At 36.2% G+C, this 20,636-nt stretch overlaps 1 protein-coding gene across 1 annotated transcript; it reads right to left on the bottom strand.

Moving 5' to 3' along the window:
- Positions 1 to 19,360: 19,360 nt before the first annotated feature.
- On the bottom strand, positions 19,361 to 19,928 carry LOC131069258 (mavicyanin-like). The gene is made up of 2 exons (XM_058004622.2): positions 19,736 to 19,928; positions 19,361 to 19,656 (listed from the first exon to the last, which is right to left on the bottom strand). The coding sequence occupies exons 1-2, from the start codon at positions 19,926 to 19,928 to the stop codon at positions 19,361 to 19,363; spliced, it is 489 nt and encodes a 162-aa protein (XP_057860605.2).
- Between the last annotated feature and the right edge of the window lie 708 nt (positions 19,929 to 20,636).

Raw genomic sequence — 20,636 nt, 5'->3', positions numbered from 1 at the left:
AGACTCACATGTCTCCTCAAAAGATAAAGAGACCTCCTCCAACTGTTGTACATAAGTATCCACAATCATGTCAACCTCGAAAGAATGATCATGTAGAGAATGAACAAGAGGGTTAGAGTGTTCCCTCGCAAAAATCGAAGAAGGATCACTTTCATCAAAGAGAACATGAATGTCATCAATGATGTCCCCCAAATCTTCAATGTAGGATCCCACAAACAAACCTGCAATGTCTGTCAAGTAATCATCTCATGAATTTGAAGTTGGAAGACAATGAATATCCTGCTACACTAAATCACATGAAGGCAAAACTGTTGCACTATCCGCATCATTAGGTGCAATAGGTGATGTGATATCAATGTGACAAGATGAAATACAAGACTCAAGAATGGGGCCACATGTGAGAATCCCCATGTTCAAGTTCCCAAAGTTCTCCTCAAAATATGAACCATCACAATAAGTGTGATCATAATGTGTAGAATCATCAAATGTGAAATCATCATCATCAACAAAATCTGAAAAGGAGTATAACCGAGATGCATGATCAACCACCCCAGTCGCAATGATAGCTCTAGTCTCCAAGTCTCTAATGAAAACTGACTCAGGTGTGAACTCCACAACTCTTTTAGTTGTGCCATGTGTGATTTGATAGATAGAAAGGAGATTGTTTGTCAAGTGGGGTACACACAACACATCATTGAAGGAGTTATCACCAATGTCAATTGATCCTTTCCCAATCACATCCACGTATGTATGATTGCCCATCAATATCTACAGCATGGTGTAAGGCTCAAATGTAGAGAACATAGACTATGAAGATGCCATATGATGAGAAGCCCCTGAATCTAGAAGCCATCTCTCTGAATCATGACTGATAGTAGCACATAGAGCTTTTCCTTTTCTTGTCCCAAAAGAGTGAGTCTTCCCACTTGTAGAAGCCATGAATGCTTGTCCTTTTCCTTTTGAATGTGAGGAAGTGGAAGTTGATGAATCATCCTTCTTGTAGACATTAGGCGAATCAATGTTATGCTTTTTGATGATATGTGTGAGGTCATCAATCTTCTTAGAATGGCAACAACGCTCCTCATGACCAAACTTTTTACAATAAGCACAAGTAGGTCTCTCCCTCTTTGGTGAGTTATCCTTCTTGGAAGAGGATGAATCTCCTTGTTGTGGAGAAGATGGTGCTTTGTCCTTAGGCTTTGATTGCCATTTCTTCTTATTTGAGTTGTCCTTTCCTTGATTTCCTTTGTTCTCTTGATTTGCCACTAATTCTTGAGACTTAGAAGCCTTAAGAATGCCCATGCTTATCAACTTAGTTTGTTCCATCATCAACATTTCATTGAAAGCATCAAATGTAGGCATTGTGTAGCTTGAACCCATTGTCATCCTATGGGTTTGGAAACTAGAAACAAATGCTGCATATTCTTGTGGAAGCTTGCCTATCAAGTTGAAGATCAATTGAGTATCCTTCTTATCAATGCCACAATCTTTGAGTTGTGCCCTCAACTCATTTGCCTTAGTGACATAGTCTTGTATAGTATCAAAGTTCTTGGGATCCAACATGGTGAGATCACTATCAATTTGATATCCCCTAATCTCATCAACTTGACCATACAAGTCTTGAAACTTTTGCCAAGCATCATTGATTAGAGTACACTTCTCAATATGAAAAATGAGATCCTTTGATACATACTTTCTTAAGGTACCAATTGCCACGATTTTTTTAGTGAGCCAATCCAAGTGACCAACTGGATCAACCTTAGGATCAGCAAGAGAAATAATAGTTTCATCAATGTAATGAGTGAGTCCTTTTTCCATAAGTTTACTCCATGCATCAATTTTCCAAGTAGCATAATTATGAGGAGTTAATAGAGGAAACTTAGAAGAACTCATAGCAGCAGAAAGGAAGGAACACAAGAGTACAAAAGCACAAGATACACCCCCCCAAATTCACTCAATCAAAGTACCCCCCCAAAAATGATGATTTTGGCACTTTATATGTAGTGCGTGTACAATAGGCCACTTGCAAACAATGGCAAGGTGGAGTTCTAATTTTGGTTTACAACTTCCCCAATAGGCTGAGAACTACAAAGTAAAAGATCAGAAAGATAGATCTATGCAATACAAATGTCAAATTGGCCAAATAAGAGCATATGATGAAAGTACAATTTATACCCACAATTTCTGCAAATTGATAGCATATTCTGAGAGTAGACCAAAAATAATGCAGTTTCAAAAAAAATGGCACCTAAAAAGAAGTTCGTATGAGCTCGAACGGAGACCTGGAAGTTGCAGAAACGGGGATTGGACAGGTATAGTCACCAAAAACTGAGAATTCTGAAAAATTTGTCCATCACAATCAGAAAAAAATTCCACCATGTGAAAGGACATAAAATTCTAGACCATTTCAAAAAAAATTGCACCCAAAAAAGAGCAAAAATGAGCAAGATATGGCCATTTGAAGTTGAACTACAAAATCAAAAAGCTCAATGAGAGGGGCCTACAAAATTTTTGAAAAATGATGATGTCAGCAATCTACGGGGTTAAATTTGATGGTCGTATGACCATCACCAAAACTTCACGGCTGACTGGGCGCTAATGTGGCACGATCTGATTGGTCGAAAAAAAGCTGACTGTGCAGGCTGATTTGGCAGGTAACTGGGCTCAGTCTACTGACGTGGCGCTCAGGCGAGTCCCGGTGTCCACGTGGCAATTGCCGAAGTGGTCAGAAAACTATCGAAAAGTCAAGACCCAGCGGGAGGGGGAGCCAGCGGTGGCGGGCAAGGGCAGCGTGGGGCCGACGACGGGAGGCTTCTACGTGGCGACTGCAGTGCGGGAGGTTGCAGGCAGTGCTGGGCGGAGGCGCAGCGAGGGAGCTGGGCAGTGTCGCGTGGGGGAGCTGGCAGGGCCAGAGGGGCGAGCGGCGGTGGCAGCGGCGCCGGAGGGGCCGGAAGGGGAGCAGCGACTGCGGCTTCCGACTGAGCTGCGTGCTACGGACTACGGTTGCAACGGCGGAGCTGCCGGTGGGCGATGAAGGAGGAGCCGCCGGTGCCGGAGGAGCCCTGCAGACCTACGGGCTAGGGAGGGGGTCTTCAGACCCCCAAAAAATATATATTTTTTTGATTTTTTTTGAAACTTTTTTTTGATTTTTTTTTTTTTTGACAAAATTTTTTCTGAAATTTTTCTTTTTTTACGAATTTTTTTCCGAAAATTTTTTCAAATGTTTTTTTTTTCAAATTTTTAGAAAAAACTAAAAAAATTTCAAAATTCGTACAATAATAGAAAGATTGGCGAAAATTTTTTCCTCACCAAAATAGGCCGACTTTATAACCAAAATTCATGGAAATGGCCTTCTGGATGCAATGGCGAGGTCGGCTCTAGTCTAGGATGCCTCCAAAAGATGTTGCTCCTCAGATCTGCCTCTTGATGTCGTAATAATGCCTCTTCAAAATGAATCAATGATGCTCTAATGGCTCTTATACCATGTGAGATTTTGCCAAGATCAAGAGCTCAATGAAATGTACAAAATAGAGACACAATATAGGACAAGAATAAACTGTATTCTCATCAATAGAAAATGATCAATAATTCAATTACATATAATGTAGATAAGCCTACTTATATAGGCAAGGCTTATGGATATGTGAGCACACAAACATGACATGTGGCTCAATAAGAAACAAGGGTAGGTAGGAGAAATAATATAATAGTCCACATGAGGTGGATCACCCACTGAATGTGGAGTGTAACAACAAGATCAACACCATAAAAGGTGGAATTTCTCCTACACACACTATCCCAATGTGGCACAAAGACCCAAGTGTCTCATACCCAAACTACTATGAAATGCATTTCCTAAGTAAACTTAAGTAAGTGTAATAATATCCAAGATGAATAATTATTTACACCAACAAACCCTAATTATATTATTAAAGTTTTCTCTGAAAAAGTGAAAAGAATAATTACAGCAATTTAAAATAGCCTCTTGCATCATATGTGGTTTAAACAATATTTTCAAAAACCTAAAATTAATAGTTTTTAATGATGCACGATTGGGAGCATCCAAGTTTGTACTTGATTTGTCTTGGTAAAAGGGAAAATATGTGGTAAAAAATTGTAAAGCTACTAAGGGAGAGGAGCCAGAATGTGTGCACCCTAATTTCATGCTTCTCAAAATCATATGTGGACATTTTAAAAAAAATTAAATTTTACACAGCTTACTTGTCAAGTCCCCTATGTAAAAACAAAATTTCAAGTCCATATGGTCAAATATGATGCCACATCAGCATGCATTTTTGTTCAAGTCTTCAAAATGACACCAAATTGTCATAAAACCCATAGGTCTGACTAAGTCATGTTTAGTTGTGGGTAGATGTGGCATTACATCGTTGGTTATTTTTTGAATTTTAAAGGTATGTTTTTTGGGGAAAAGCATTGACATGACATTTTTAGAGCATCACTATTGGTCTCATTTTTTCTATGTACTATAAAATGTATTAGTACCCGCACATGTATTGGCTCCTCTCCCCTATACATTGAAATATGCAACGAGCAGATAAAAATTTAATTATTAAATAATGTGTATTTTTCTTTGGAAAAGGCTATTTCTAGTGACTGTATACTGAGAATGAGTCACAAATATAAAAAAAAAATATATTGTATGTATAAAAAAATAAAAGGTACATTGCATTTCAGTACTTGTATTAAATAAAAAATAATTATAAAAATCTTTTTGATTGTCATGATTGGACATCAATTTGACATTTGATTAATGGAAGAGATAAGTTTTATATTTTTTTGTTGAGAAAAATTAAATTTTATGCCTATACAAATCAATGCCCAATCATATGAAAAATAAATCATTTTTAAAATATTTTTTGTTAAAAAAATTGTATGTTAACTTATGAAATGATCAAAATTTATTTTAGTTTATAAAATTTAAAAAATTGATTGGTTAAAAAAGATAATAATTAATAACTACTTAAACATTTTTAAAATATGATGAATTCAATAGTATTCGTGCCATGACAACTAATAATAATAAAAAGAAACAAGAGATTGTTTTTAAAAAAAAAACCTAAACAAAGACTTTCAAAAATATTTTGATTTAAGAGCAAGATGGAGGGAGACACAGCGGGAAGTGCTTAAATTGTAAGCGATGGAGGACATAGCGAAGGCGATGGTGATGGTACCGAGGAGGGAACTGGTGTTGGAGAGGGCTCTGACAAGAATCTGCTTGCTTTTGTGGGTCGTTTCTCCTTCCTTTGGTGCATGCAGTGCTGGTGTGCCCTGTTGCTAAATTTGTTCTGCATGGAGTGAGCGTTCCCTCGGATACCTCTTTGGAGTGGAGCGTTTATTTTATCTGTATTCCTCCTTAGTCGGAGAATGGTGTGTTTCTATCCCTAAAGGGCAGACTAGGGTCCTTTTCTTCACTTTTTACTATTATCTTTCTTGAAGTCATGCTGGTTGCTTTGGAAGGGCACTTAGCCCCTATGTGGTATTCTTCTATGGTTATAGTTCTGGTGCGCTTGTTCTCGCCTATGGAGGAGGTGTTTAATTCACCTCAGTTGTCATCTATTGCTTCGTCTATGATTCTTCTAGAATTCCCTCTGTTGGTGCATCTTGATAGTTGATCATATCTAGAACCTCTATTAGTGGTCTCTGCCTCCTACAAGTTTATCTTTGTTAAGGGCTTGGGCATTGACTTCATAGTTTTCTTAGTTGTAGCTAGAAGTATTCTATTCCTTAGGAGTACTAGGGTTATTCATAGATCTGGTTATGTCAGTGACTCTATCATGCTGGGAAACATGGACGACGACGACATCTCTTTTGTGGATGTTTGGGCTGAGGTCTCATGTATTTTGACGAAATTGAGTAGCGGACATTCTTCCACTTCCCTTTCGGGGTCGATTTCCTCTTCTTGCATTTGTAGATTTCTGTTTTGGGATGATTGCACCTCAGTTTCACTTGAATGTGTTGTGGTCTCTACGACGTATTTTTTCTTTAGCTCTTTATCATTGGAGGTGGAGAGTTTAGATTGTGGTCCCTTCCAGAATAACTTTTCTTTCCCCATCTTGGATAGATGGGTTTCATGCCCCTACCAGAGTTATCTGTTAATTGGCGGATGATGAGTCTTATTTTCCTCTATTTCCCTACAAGGAGAGACTTTGGGTGTTATTGTAGGTGGTTTTTTTCTTTTTTTTTTTTCCTCTGTTTCATTGTTTTTGTTGTCTTAGGTCTTTATGGTGTAAGTTTTTTCTTTTTATCCAGATTTCTAGAGAGGTCATTTATTGTTTTTTTTTTAATGTTTCTATTGAGATGGAACTTGTGTTAGGCTTCATTCTTATAGGTCTTATAGGAATGGACTCTTGAGTTAGCATTGTCCCACTAAATATCAAGAGTTAGTAAGGGTTTCATCTTTGAGTAGGTAGTGTTTGGCTAGATGCAAGTTTCTTGTCAAAGGTCTGTTTGTGAAGTGTTCTCATATTAGAATATTGACTAGCCTATTTTCCTATTGTTGTGGTCGACCTTTTTCTTCTTCTACATTCCTAGAACCTATTTGATTTCTCTTCTAGTCTCACTGATAGATGATTAACTTCTCTACTATTTATGGGTTCCATTTGTCTCATTCCTTGTCTGATAATGTCTCAGTTCGAGTTGTCAATACTGGTAAAAGGTTAAGGACAAAGGTTTCATGGTGCCTTTCAAAACCCACTTGTAAGGAATTGTAGGCTTTAGTTCATGGTCGAAACCCTTGTCTCCCACCGGTTCCTTACTCCACTCAAAAATTTATGTTTAAATATATCACGTCTTTGTGGTTTTGGTCATCTCACTACTTCTGAGATTACTATTTTTTGCCTTGTAGGCTACTACATAAAGGATTTGAGCACTATCTTGATTTACTTAATCAATAAAAAAAGCCCCCAAAAAGTTAAATCTTGTATTTGATGTTCAAGATATAACATATTTATAAATTGTTGGCTACACACATGCATGGACACACAAGACTACAACTCTTACCCACACATTAAAAAACAATATATGGAAAGACTCATGAATCACCCTTTTTCCATCATCAACCTTTTTGTTTCATTAATTCTATTTTAAATTTGAAACTAATCTCTTTCCAATTATGAAATACTTTTCATGCAATCTATGTAGCATATGCAAAATATCAATGATTCTTCATCTAAAAAATATTGAATATATGAAAATAATATTTTATATATAATTATTTATACAATTTTCATAGATATCCAATAAACAGAAACATCTCGTTAAAATAAAAGATGTATGGAGTCCATGATCCATTTAAAGAAACAAATCTAAAAGATGAATATAGAACCATTTATCAATGCTTCAAGTCAAGCATATAGATAAGTTGGTCGTCCACAAACCTTGAACAAAATCTTCATTGAAACAAATGGCTAGGAGTAATTGGTATATCTACATAAGTTTTGTATGTAATATACATTAAATTAAAATAATTGGCTTTCAGTCCAACCTGACTCAATATTGGATTGTTTTAGTAATAAGAAGTTATTAATTCCAAGGTGTTCTAGATTTGGATAATGAATCTTTTGTCCACTTTTACATAAACAATTATAAATTTTAGATGAGGCCATTTTATAGGATTATGTTTATAATCACTTTAAAATAATTATTAAACACGTAAAATTTTCAAAAAAAAATTTTAATTATAAATTTATTATTGACTTTTATTCTATTTTGTATTGCCTTTCATAAAACTTGGTTAACTATATCTTTTTACACAAATTAGAAGGTCAACTTGACATCAAATATGTGTGACGGCCATAGAGAATGAATTCAATTACTAATCTTTCAATTATAAAAAGAAAAAAGAAAAAGAGGGCACTGTATATTATAATTTGACAAATACCTACAATTGAAAATGATAATTATTGAAAACATTTTTGACCAAGAAAACAATCGATACATACATTCTAGACTTTCTCCGAATTGAATAGAATGACAACAACAAAAAAACTCAACACGCTGATGTACGCCAAATCGATCAATTTGAAAAGTTAAATTCGACGACGTCAAAAGGGAGACAAACATATGCAATAATTTTTTATTTAAAATAAAAGGCTTTGAGGACAAACATAAGCAATATAACTTTTAATTAAATTAATCGACATTGGATCTTCATCGACTCGAACATGGATGGTTTGACTAATAAGAGGACTATGAATTTGAAGGTGTTTTAGGACCGGATCATGAATCTTATGCGAAAAAATAAAAGGTACAGTGCATTTCAGTACTTGTATTAAATAAAAAATAATTATAAAAATATTTTTGATTGTCATGATTGGACATCAATTTGACATTTGATTAATGGAAGAGATAAATTTTACATGTTTTTGTTGAGAAAAATTAAATGTTATGTCCATACAAATTAATGGTCACCAATCATATGAAAAATAAATCATTTTTAAAATATTTTTTGTTAGAAAATTTGTATGTTAGCTTTTGAAATGATCGAAATTTATTTTAGTTTATAAATTTTTTAAAATTGATTGATAAAAAAAATAGTAATTAATAACTACTTAAACATTTTTAAAATATGATGAATTCAATAGTATTCGTGTCATGGCAAGAACTAATAATAATATTGAAACACAGAAAATTAAAAAAAAAAAACCTAAACAAAGACATTCAAAAATATTTTGATTTAAGAGCACGATGGAGGGAGACACAACGGGAAGTGGTGATGGTACTGAGGAGGGAACTGGTGTTGGAGAGGGCTCTGACAAGAATCTGCTTGCTTTTGTGGGTTGTTTCTCCTTCCTTTGGTGCATGCAGTGCTGGTGTGCTCTGTTGCTAAATTTGTTCTGCATGGAGTGAGCATTCCCTTGGATACCTCTTTGGACTGGAGCATTTATTTTATCTGTGTTCCTCCTTAGTCGCAGAATTGTGTGTTTCTATCCCTAAAGGGTAGACTAGGGTTCTTTTCTTCACTTTTTACTATTATCTTTCTTGAAGTCATGCTGGTTGCTTTGGAAGGGCACTTAGCCCCTATGTGGTATTCTTCTATGGTTATAGTTTTGGTGCGCTTGTTCTCGACTATGGAGGAGGTGTTTAATTCACCTCAGTTGTTATCTATTGCTTCGTCTATGATTCTTCTACAATTCCCTTTGTTGGTGCATCTTGATAGTTCATCATATCTAGGACCTCTATTAGTGGTCTCTGCCTCCTACACGTTTATCTTTGTTAAGGGCTTGGGCATTGAGTTCAAAGTTTTCTTAGTTGTAGCTAGAAGTATTCTATTCTTTAGGGGTACTAGGGTTATTCCTAGAGTTTTGACCCTTGAGTATTTTGACGAGATTCGACTAGTGGACATGTAAGGAAGCAAAGGTGTGCAAAAACGCTTCCTACGCTAATCTTGAGAGGACGATTATGCAAATTTCAACTTAACTATTACAAAGATCACAAGAAGCACATAGAGTAGAAAGAAAACAATAAACACATAACATAGTGATTATCGTGGGGAAAACCCATACGAGTGAAAAACCCCACACTCTAAAACCTGCATAATGTATTAACAAATCAACAAGAGATTACAATACACTTGCAATGCAAGTTCTTGCAAGAGCATCACCTCAACTCAAGCTCGGAGAGACTTCACTAGCATGCTTTGCAAACTAAACTCCATCATACAAACTCATCTCCAAGCCCTCATTATATAGGAATTTCACAACCTGGAAACCATTTGTGGTTTACAATACCATGGGCAAAACCTCCATGACATGTGTTGCCCACCCTTGACATTTGTTTTTCCAAGATAAGAAAACCAGGTTAAAAATAGTTACTCACGTCCAAACTCTTATCCCCTATTTTTGACCCTCATAACTAAAATGAAATGTGTCATATAATCTCTAAAAATGGCCCTCCTATATTATACTATGGACAAGGCATCTTTTGACAACTCAAATACCTTTTTCCAAGGCACCGACACATGGAAAACCTCCCAACTACATTTGGAACAATTTACTAAAAATTGCAAGGTTGAGACACATGTATCTCAACATTCTCCCACTTGTCGAATACCTTGCAAGAGTCAGGGGATCCATATTACCATGGACTCAACAGTCAGGGGCCAAGAGGCCCATGGACTCCAAACACCATCTAAACTTCTCTGTGCTCATGGGCTTAGTTAATGAATCAGCAAAATTAACCAAAGTTTCTACCTTCTCTAGCTTCACCCTACCATCCTCAACCATATCTCTCACAAAATGATATTGTACATCAATGTGTTTGGTCCTGGCATGAAAAGTCGGGTTCTTCGCTAGGCAGATTGCACTCTGACTGTCACTATAAATTGTCACTACACCCTATTTAAACTCTATATCTGAACACAATCTCTTAAGCCAAATGGCTTCTTTGTAGGCATGAGTAGCTGCCATATACTCTACCTCTGTAGTGGACAAAGTGACCATAGCCTGTCGCTTGCTCATCCAACTAATTGCACCACCAAATAATGTAAACACATGCACTGGTGGATCTTCTTCTATCAACATCACCTGCCCAGTCTAAATCCACAAAGCCTCTAATATCCAAGGAATGTTCATTTCTTGTTCCATGAAAACATATAGAGTACTCTGAGGTACCCTGCAAGTATCTAAAAACTCTTTTTACTGCATCCCAATGTGCTCTTCCTGGATTAGACATGTAACGGGAAAGAACTCCCACTGCTTGGGCAATATCTGGTCTTGTACAAACCATAGCATACATTAAAGTTCCAACAAAACTTTGGTATGGTACTCGACTCATCTTTTCCATCTCCAATGGGGATGTAGGACATTGTGAACTAGAAAGCTTTGTTCCCATTGTAACAGGTACACTCAATGGTCTAGAATCTTGCATATTAAATCTTCTCAGAATAGTACCAACATACTTACTCTGGCTTAGCCAAAGCTTTTTGTTTTGTCTATCTCTTACAATCTCCATTCCCAGAATGTGTCTTGCTGCACCAAGATCTTTCATATCAAATTTTGTCGAGAGTTGAGATTTTAATTTTGCAATCAAACCTTTTCCTTTCCCAATAAACAACATGTCATCAACATACAAGGCAATAACCAGGAAATGATCACCATCAAATTTGAAATATATACAGTGATGAGATTTAGACTGCACAAACCCCAAACTCAATACATATGTATCAAACTTTCAGTACCACATCCTAGGACTTTGTTTTAAACCATACAAGGATTTCTTCAACTTACAGACCAAATTACTTTTACCTTTTACCACATAGTTCTCTGGCTGCGTCATATAAATTTCTTCCTCCAAATCTCCATGAAGGAAAGCAGTTTTTACATCCATTTGTTCAACCTCTAGATCATAAGCTGCTACAATAGAAAGTAACAAATGAATGGATGTCATTTTGGCTACAAGAGAAAAAATCTCACCATAATCTACTCCCTCAACCTGGGAGTAACCTTTTGCAACCAAACGTGCTTTGTACTTCTCTATTCTTCCATCTGAACCTATCTTCCTTTTGAACACCCATTTGCAACCAACAGGCTTTCGTCCTTCAGGCAATGGTACAAGGTCCCATGTGTCAATCTTCTTTAGAGCTGCCATCTCTTCATCCATGGCAATTTTCCAAGATTTTGAATCATTCATACCAAGAGACTCTTCTACAGATTTTGGTTCATCAATATTAGCATTCAAAGAAAATATACATCTCCAATCATCAGGAGAATATCCATACCTTTCAAGTGGTTTTCTTTGTCTAGTAGACCTTCGAACAAGTTCAGGTTCAGGTTCTTCTTCTTCATCTGATGATTCAGAACTCGTAGAGCTATCATCAACTTCCTGTCTTTCTAAGGGCCTCGATTCAACTTTTTTAGGTGTAGCAGGTAGTTGAATCACATCTTTCTTTTCTTCCTTTTGTTCTAGTTGCACTGTAATAGAAGAAGACTTGGTTTCTCTAAAACTAATACTTCTGGAATAAAATACCTTTTGTGCAATAGGATCCCAAAGCTTGTATCCTTTCACACTATAACTGTATCCAATGAATATACATTTAACAACTTTGTTATCCAATTTTGTCTACTTCTCCTTTGGCACATGAGCATATACCTCACAACCAAAAACTCTCAGATGACTACGTGAAGGCTTGTGGCCCGACCACGCTTCCATTGGCATTTTATCAACAAGAGCTGATGTAGGAGACCTGTTTATTACGTAGTAGGTAGTGGCTACAGCTTCAGCCCAGAACTTTTGTTCTAGACCAACACCACTTAGCATACTCCTAGCCTTCTCCATCAAGGTCCTATTCATTCTTTCTACAGCTCCATTCTATTGTGGAGAATACAGAGTTGTCTTCTGTCTCTTAATACCACAATCTTTACAAAATGTGTCAAAATCATTGGAGCAATATTCACTGCCATTATCTGTCCTTAAAAATTTTATTTTCTTTCCAGTCTGCAACTCAACCATTGCTTTAAATTATTTGAAATGACTAAAAACTTCAGCTTTACTCTTAAGAAAATAAACCCATGTTCTTCTACTGAAATCATCAATGAAAGAAACATAATAAACTGATTTACCAATAGAAGAAACATCGACTGGACCAAATACATCCGAATGGATTAGATCCAAAACACTTGAAGACTTATAAGAATTGGAATAAAACTTAATACGGTTTTGTTTTTCATAAATACAATGCTCACAAAAATCAAATTCAAGATTGCAATAATTCAACCCATTAACAAGGTTCTTATTTTTCAAAGTTCATAGACCCTTCTCACCTATGTGACCGAGTCTCAAGTGCCACAACATTGTCTTCTCTGCAGGCAACTTTGATTCGGTAGACAGAGCACCCTTGGGTACCCAAAAACCATGACCATCTACTGAAAGAGACACCCTCTCCTTTTCCAACATAGTCTTTATCACATTCTCATCAGAAGTGCTATTGCACTCAACTGTGCATGCATCAAGCTAGTACAATGTACCCATTCTACTTCCTCTTGCTATTACCATAGCACCTCTCACCATTTTCACACCTGCTTCAAAAAACTATGCATGTACACCCACATCTATTAGTTTGCTAACAGATAACAAATTTCTTGCTAGTCCCGGGATATGCAAGACACCATCAAATCTTCTAGTTCTGCCATCAGAAAATTTAACATGAACACTTCCACAACCAACAATATCAAGAAAGGAGTTATCACCCAAATAAACCTTACCACCATCAAACTTTTCATACTTACTAAACCAGTTTCTAATAGGAGTCATGTGGAAAGATGCACCTGAGTCTATCAACCATGCATTGTCACCTGCACGAGTGGCCAAGGCTGCAATAAATGCATCTCCATTTTCCTTCTCAGACTCAGAATCAGAATCTTGCTTCTTCTTCTTTTTCTTCTTTTCTTCTTTACAGTCCTTTCGGAAATGTCCGGGCTTTCCACAATTCCAACAAATTACCTTGGACTTACTAGGAGATTTTGATCTCCCCTTATTCTTGGACTTAGAATGGCCATTCTGCTTTTCATTCTTGCCTCTTTCTTTTGGTCTTCCTCGAACACTCAGAGCCTCTTTGGCATTCAGAGAAACCTTCCTTCTCATCTCCTCAGAAAGTAGAGAACCAACAACATCCTCTATCTTCAAGACGACTGCAGTGCTCCCTATGGCCATCACAAGGTTGTTCCATTAGTCTGGCAACGAACATAGCAGGATTTGGCACCTTTCTTCTTCATCCATTGGTACCCCAACTGAGGTCAACTGAGTCACCAACATATTAAAACTTTCTAGATACTCAAAAATTCGTCCACCTTCTTCTATTCTCAAGGAATGCAACTTCTTCCTCAAGAAAATTTTATTCACAAGTGATTTTGCTTGGTAGATCTCACTTAGTTTCTTCCAAAGCTTCTTCGTAGTAGATTCTTCATGGACATTAATCAGAATTGAGTCTTCAAGGCACAATCTTATGAGACCTTTAGCTTTTCTATCCATTACATCATATTGTGCAGCTAAAGTTGGATCTGCAGGCCTCGACTTATTCTCATCGACTACATCCCATAGATCTCGATCAATCAACAGATCTTCCATCTTCAACTTCCACATTTCAAATTTTGTGCCAAAAAACTTCTCTACATCAATCCTCCCTGATATACTTGCCATCTTTACGATCTTGCAATACAAAAATGAAATACTCTACACAAGCTCCCACTCAAACCTTGAATAGCTCAAAAAACCCTGTACCCAACAAATAGAACAAAAAACTGGCCAAGCTCTGATACCACTTGTAAGAAACCAAAGGTGTGTGGAAACGCTTCCTATGCTAATCTTGAGAGGACGATTATGCAAATTTCAACTTAACTATTACAGAGATCACAAGAAGCACATAGAGTAGAAAAAAAATAATAAACACATAACACAATGCTTATTGTGGGGAAAACCCATACAGGTGAAAAACCCCACACTCTAAAACCTGCATAATGTATTAACAAATCAACAAGAGATTACAATACACTTGCAATGCAAGTTCTTACAAGAGCATCACCTCAACTCAAGCTCGGAGAGACTTCACTAGCATCCTTCTAGCACCTAGCTTTGCAAACCAAACTCCATCATACAAACTCATCTCCAAGCCCTCATTATATAGGAATTTTACAACCTGGAAACCATTTGTGGTTTTACAATACCATGGGCAAAACCTCTATGACATGTGTTGCCCACCCTTGACATTTGTTTTTCAGGGATAAGAAAACCAGGTTAAAAATAGTTACTCACGTCCAAACTCTTATCCCCTATTTTTGACCCTCATAACTAACATGAAATGTGTCATATAATCTCTAAAGATGGCCCTCCTATATTATGCTATAGACAAGGCATCTTTTGACAACTCAAATACCTTTTTCCAAGGCACCGACACATGGAAAACCTCCCAACTACATTTGGAACAATTTATTAAAAATTGCAAGGTTGAGACACATGTATCTCAACAAGACATTCTTCCACTTCCCTTTCGGGGTCGATTTCCTCTTCTTGCATTTGTAGATTTATGTTTTGGGATGGTTGCACCTTAGTTTCACTTGAATGTGTGGTGGTCTCTATGATGTATGGGAACATCTTGGTTCCTATGGCTTTTTCTTTTGCGCTTTATCATTGGAGGTGGAGAGTTTAGATTGTGGTCCCTTCCAGAATAACTTTTCTTCCCCCATCTTGGATAGATGGGTTTCATGCCCCTACCAGAGTTATCTGTCAATTGGCGGATGATGAGTCTTATTTTCCTCTATTTCCCTCCGATGAGAGACTTTGGGTGTTATTGTAGGTGGGTTTTTTTTTTTCCTTCTCATTTTGTTTGTTGTCTTAGGTCTTTATGGTGTAATTTTTTTCTTTTTATGCAGATTTCTAGAGAGGTCATTTATTGCTCTTTTTATTTGTAATGTTTCTATTGAGGTGGCACTTGTGTTAGGCTTCATTCTTATAGGTCTTATAGGAATTGACTCTAGAGTTAGCATTGCCCTACTACATATCAAGAGTTAGTAAGGGTTTCATCTTTGAGTAGGTAGTGTTTGGCTGGAAGCAAGTTTCTTGTCAAAGATCTATTTGTGAAGTGTTCTCACATCAGAATATTGACTAGCCTATTTTTCCTCTTGATGTGGTCGACCTTTTTCTTCTTCTACATTCCTAGCACCTATTTGCTTTCTCTTCTAGTCTCAATGATAGATGATTAACTTCTCTACTATTTTTGGGTTCTATTTTGTCCCATTCCTTGTTTGATAATGTCTTAGTTCAAGTTGTCAATACTAGTAAAAGGTTAAGGAAAAAGGTTTCATGGTGCCTTTTGTGGTGGCGAGAAAAGCAAGACCGGGTGACTAGGACCTAATCCCACTTTAGCCAACACATTGGGAATACGAAAGGGCCTAGGGAGATAGATCACTTTGGCTACTTCTTGTGAGAAAGAGAGAGCCAAGGAATACCACTTAGAGTTTCTTTTCCTCTTGTTGCAAGTGATGAGAAAAACTAGGGTTTTCATGATCAACTAGGCTTTGAATGATCAACTAGGCTAGGAGATAAAAAATGAAGCATAAATGAACTCAGAATTGAACAAACCTGTAGATCTACAACTAAGATACGGAAAGCATAAAAGGGGGAGGATTTTGGATGTGTGCCCGATGCTTCAAACTGAGCCCAATTGACTAGGACCAAGGTACCACGCCACTGTCCTTGATGATTTGACAGAAAGCTGCAACTAGGAGGCTGCAATTCTGATGTTTCGACCTTCCACCTTGCCAAATTTCACCTGAAACTAGATGGAACAGGGTGCTCTGAGAGGACTAGGGCACCTAGAAAGGACTAGGGCGCTCAGAAAGGACCAAGGTGTAGGACCAGGGCACCCAGAGAAGACCAGGGTGTAGGACCAAGGCACCAAGAGAGAACCAGGGTGCCACACCTGTGTGCTTTGTCGAACTTGAAAAATTGTAGTGACGATCGGATCTTGTACCTATACCTGCAACTGAAATAGGTTTTTGGGTGGCTATATAGGGTTTTGCCTCAGTCAAACCCCTATGATGGTGATTTCTACCTCCACAAATAGCTGATAATGTACTAAAAAAGTGTGTGCTAGAACCTTGTGTGTATGCAAGATCCTAAAATGAAAGAAACTAGAGCTACCCTATGCATGAGAGTAAAGCCTAAATGTAAATGTGAATGTAAATAAAAATGCTTTAAACCAAATATGCTAAATGATCTAAAGCATGAAGGTAAATGTGCGAATTGATGTAAAGAAGCTCATACAAAGACATGAAAATAACATGAAATCATACCATTCCCCAACAAAGAGATATTGCCACTAGATCTCCTATTACTCTTCAACATCTTCAAGGCTCCTAATTGATGATGAATTCTTGATGACATGTTCTTGAATGTTGTTGAATGTAGTTGAAGACTCTATAGAAGCTTCTCTTTTACTACATAGAAGGCTCTTCATGCTCCAAAAACCTACTCTTAGATTCTTAGAAAAGATCCCTTCAAATGAAGAAAGAGAGCTCTTATGTATGAAACCCTAGATCTTAATTTCGACTTAATTTCGCCTTTAGGCTGACTTAGGAATTGAATTTCCTACCAATATTTTGGGGTTAAGCATTATAATATCATAGAATTGTGCTCCCAAAATTTCAAAAAAAAGCCCGAGGACCATGTGCACTCCCACCACGGTCCGACCAACTTTTCACCAAATTTTCAGGGTGGTTAGATGTGATGATATTAGAGAAAATCCCAAGGTTACAACTGATTTCGAGCTGTTTTGATATCCGAAATCGGGCCTTAAAGGTCGAAATAGGACAGAATTAGGGTTTTTTTATTAAAAGATTTATTGGAAGAATAAAATAAAAAGGGGCACACTTAGGGTAAAGGGCCCCATTTTATAATGTGAGGTGTGATGAAATTTGACTTTAGATTTAATTAAATTCCTAAAGGGAAAGAAGAAATGGAAGATGCAAACACACTAAGGTGGGTGCTAAACTAAGTGTGAAATTGTACCACCCTAGCAAGGGTGTACAATTTATGAGACTACACCTTTCAAAACCTGCTTGTAAGGAATTGTAGGCTTTAGTTCAAGGTCGAAACCCTTGTCTCCCATTGGTTCCTTGCTCCACTCAAACGTTTATGTTTAAAGATATGATGTCTTGTGGCTTTGGTCATCTCACTACTTTTGAGATTACTCTTTTTTGCCTTGTAGCCTATTACGTAAAGGATTTGAGCACTATGTTGATTTACTTAATCAAAACAAAAAGTCCCCAAAAATTTAAATCTTGTATTTGATGTACAACATATAACATATTTATAAATTGTAGGCTACACACATGCATAGACACACAGAACTACAACTCTTACCCACACATTAAAAAAAATATAAGGAAAGACTCGTGAATCACCCTTTTGCCATCATCAACCTTCTTGTTTCAATAATTCTATTTTAAATTTGAAACTAATCTCTTTCCAATTATGAAATATTTTTAATGCAATTTGTGTAGCATATGCAAAATATAAATGACTCTTCATCTAAAAAATATTGAATATATGTAAATAATGTTTTATATATAATTATTTATACATTTTCATAGATATCCAATACAAAGAAAAATCTCATTAAAATAAAAGAGGTATCGAGTCCATGATCAATTTAAAGAAACAAATCTAAAAGATGAATATAGAACCATTTATCAATGCTTAAACTCAAGCAATTAGATAAGTTGGTCGTCCACAAACCTTGAACAAAATCTTCATTGAAACAAATGGCTAGGAGTAATTGGTATATCTACATAAGTTTTGTATGTAATATACATTAAATTAAAATAAATGGCTTTCAGTCCAACTTGACTCAATATTGGATTGTTTTAGTAATAAGAAGGTATTAATTCCAAGGTGTTCTAGATTTGGATAATGAATCTTTTGTCCACTTTTACATAAACAATTATAAATTTTAGATGAGGCCATTTTATAGGATTATGTTTATAATCACTTTAAAATAATTATTAAACACGTAAAATTTTCAAAAAAAAATTTAAATTATAAATTTATTATTGACTTTTATTCTATTTTGTATTGCCTTTCATAAAACCTGGTTAACTGTATCTTTTTACACAAATTAGAAGGTCAACTTGACATCAAATATGTGTGACGGCCACAGAGAATGAATTCAATTACTAATCTTTCAATTATAAAAAGAAAAAAGAAAAAGAGGGCACTGTATATTATAATTTGACAAATAACTACAATTGAAAATGATAATGATTGAAAACATTTTTGACCAAAAAAACAATCGATACATACATTCTAGACTTTCTCCGAATTGAATAGAATGACAACAACAACAAAAACTCAACACGCTGATGTACGCCGAATCGATCAATTTGAAAAGTTAAATTCGACGACGTCAAAAGGGAGACAAACATATGCAATATAACTTTTATTTAAAATAATAGGCTTTGAGGACAAACATAAGCAATATAACTTTTAATTAAATTAATCGACATTGGATCTTCACCGACTAGAACATGGATGGTTTGATTAATAAGAGGACTATGAATTTCAAGGTGTTTTAGGACCGGATCATGAATCTTTTGTCTCCATATTTTACGTTTAAATGTTCTTGTGTCCTAGTTTTGATAAATCATCCAAAGATAACAAAAACACAAGGAAAAAATATCATATAAGTCCTCCAAATGGCAGACTATATAGTTTATACAATCTGAATAAACCAAATAAATTACTGATTCATATTGAAAACAATGCTTTAATTAGACGAGGGTAATATCAATTGCGAAATGCAAAAAAACAAAACTTAAATCCATTAGCACTAGGATTTTCAGAATCAGGTTTAAAGGAGAAAAACCGCCATCCAGGCGAGAATGACAACCGTGAACGCAAACGCAGCTAAAGACATAGATGGGGCGGCCTGTGCTGTCTCTGCCGGCAAAACAGTGATTTTAAATTTCATGCCATTTTGGCAGTGCTTTCCCACAGAGCATAAGAACCACATATTCCCAGCCGTCTTCAATGGAACGCGATCCTCTCCACTTTCGAATGATACAGCGTCTGATCCCGTACTGCAATCTTTGAATGCTGCTCCGCTTACAGATTGTACATTATGGGATCCCTTGCCATAATTGAACACTGCATACATAACCACCATAAGAATCTTCAAAGCATAACTATAAAAAACTGTTAGGAAAATCATAATGATTTGACTTACCCAGGGTGTCCCCAACCTTAAAAGTTTTAGTTTCTGCCCAGGCCGTGTAATTAAAACCGAGTTTCCAGTTGTTTTCGTCACCCACTACAATATCCTTCCCTTCCACGCGCACAGAGAGCAGGGATGTCAGACACGCAAACGCTAGTAGCAGGGTTAAGCGCTTAGCTCCCATGGAGATCCTGCTGATGGCCATGTGAGGGGCGCTTGGCTTGCTTTGAAAGCTGGATGAATTTATTGTATTGAGACACCGGAAAGATGTATCGAGTTCATGGGAATGGTGTTGCGTATATATAGAGGGAGGTCATAGACGGCAAATTCTATTCAGACAAGTAGAAACAACACAAAACAGTCATTTCAGGGTTAAATGGCCTGCAGCATAGAACGCGTAATTGAACAATAGTTCCAATGACATTTTTCCAAATATGGCTCTGGCTATCTTGGAGGATCAGCAACACACGGCCAACGAATCAATATAATTTTGGTGAATATTTCAATTAAAATAATAATAAATAAAAACAAAATTCAAAAATCTAAAAGGAAAAAAAATAAAAAAAATAAAAACAAAATTCAAAAATCTAAAAGGAAAAAAAATAATGAGAATAATTGTCTACCGGTGAAAACAATTTTTATGGCACTTTGGGGTAGTCATCATGGTGAAACATTGACAAAAATATGTATCATTTTTGACATTCAAGAAATTTGAAAAAAATTAGAAATTATATGAAAAATAAAAATAAAAAAAATATTCAAAACAATTTTTTTTGAATAAAACCTTTTTTGGTGGTGTCTTTGTCAAATATTGTGGTGATAACATGTATATAAGTGTCATGTGTAATAAAATGGACTTCATCATTTTTTAGCTCTTTATGCACTTTCCTAACTTACTTTCATATCATTTAAT

Source organism: Cryptomeria japonica, chromosome 8, assembly GCF_030272615.1.
Source record: "Cryptomeria japonica chromosome 8, Sugi_1.0, whole genome shotgun sequence".
Lineage (NCBI taxonomy): Eukaryota > Viridiplantae > Streptophyta > Pinopsida > Cupressales > Cupressaceae > Cryptomeria > Cryptomeria japonica.
This window is presented reverse-complemented; position numbering and strand designations above follow the sequence as displayed.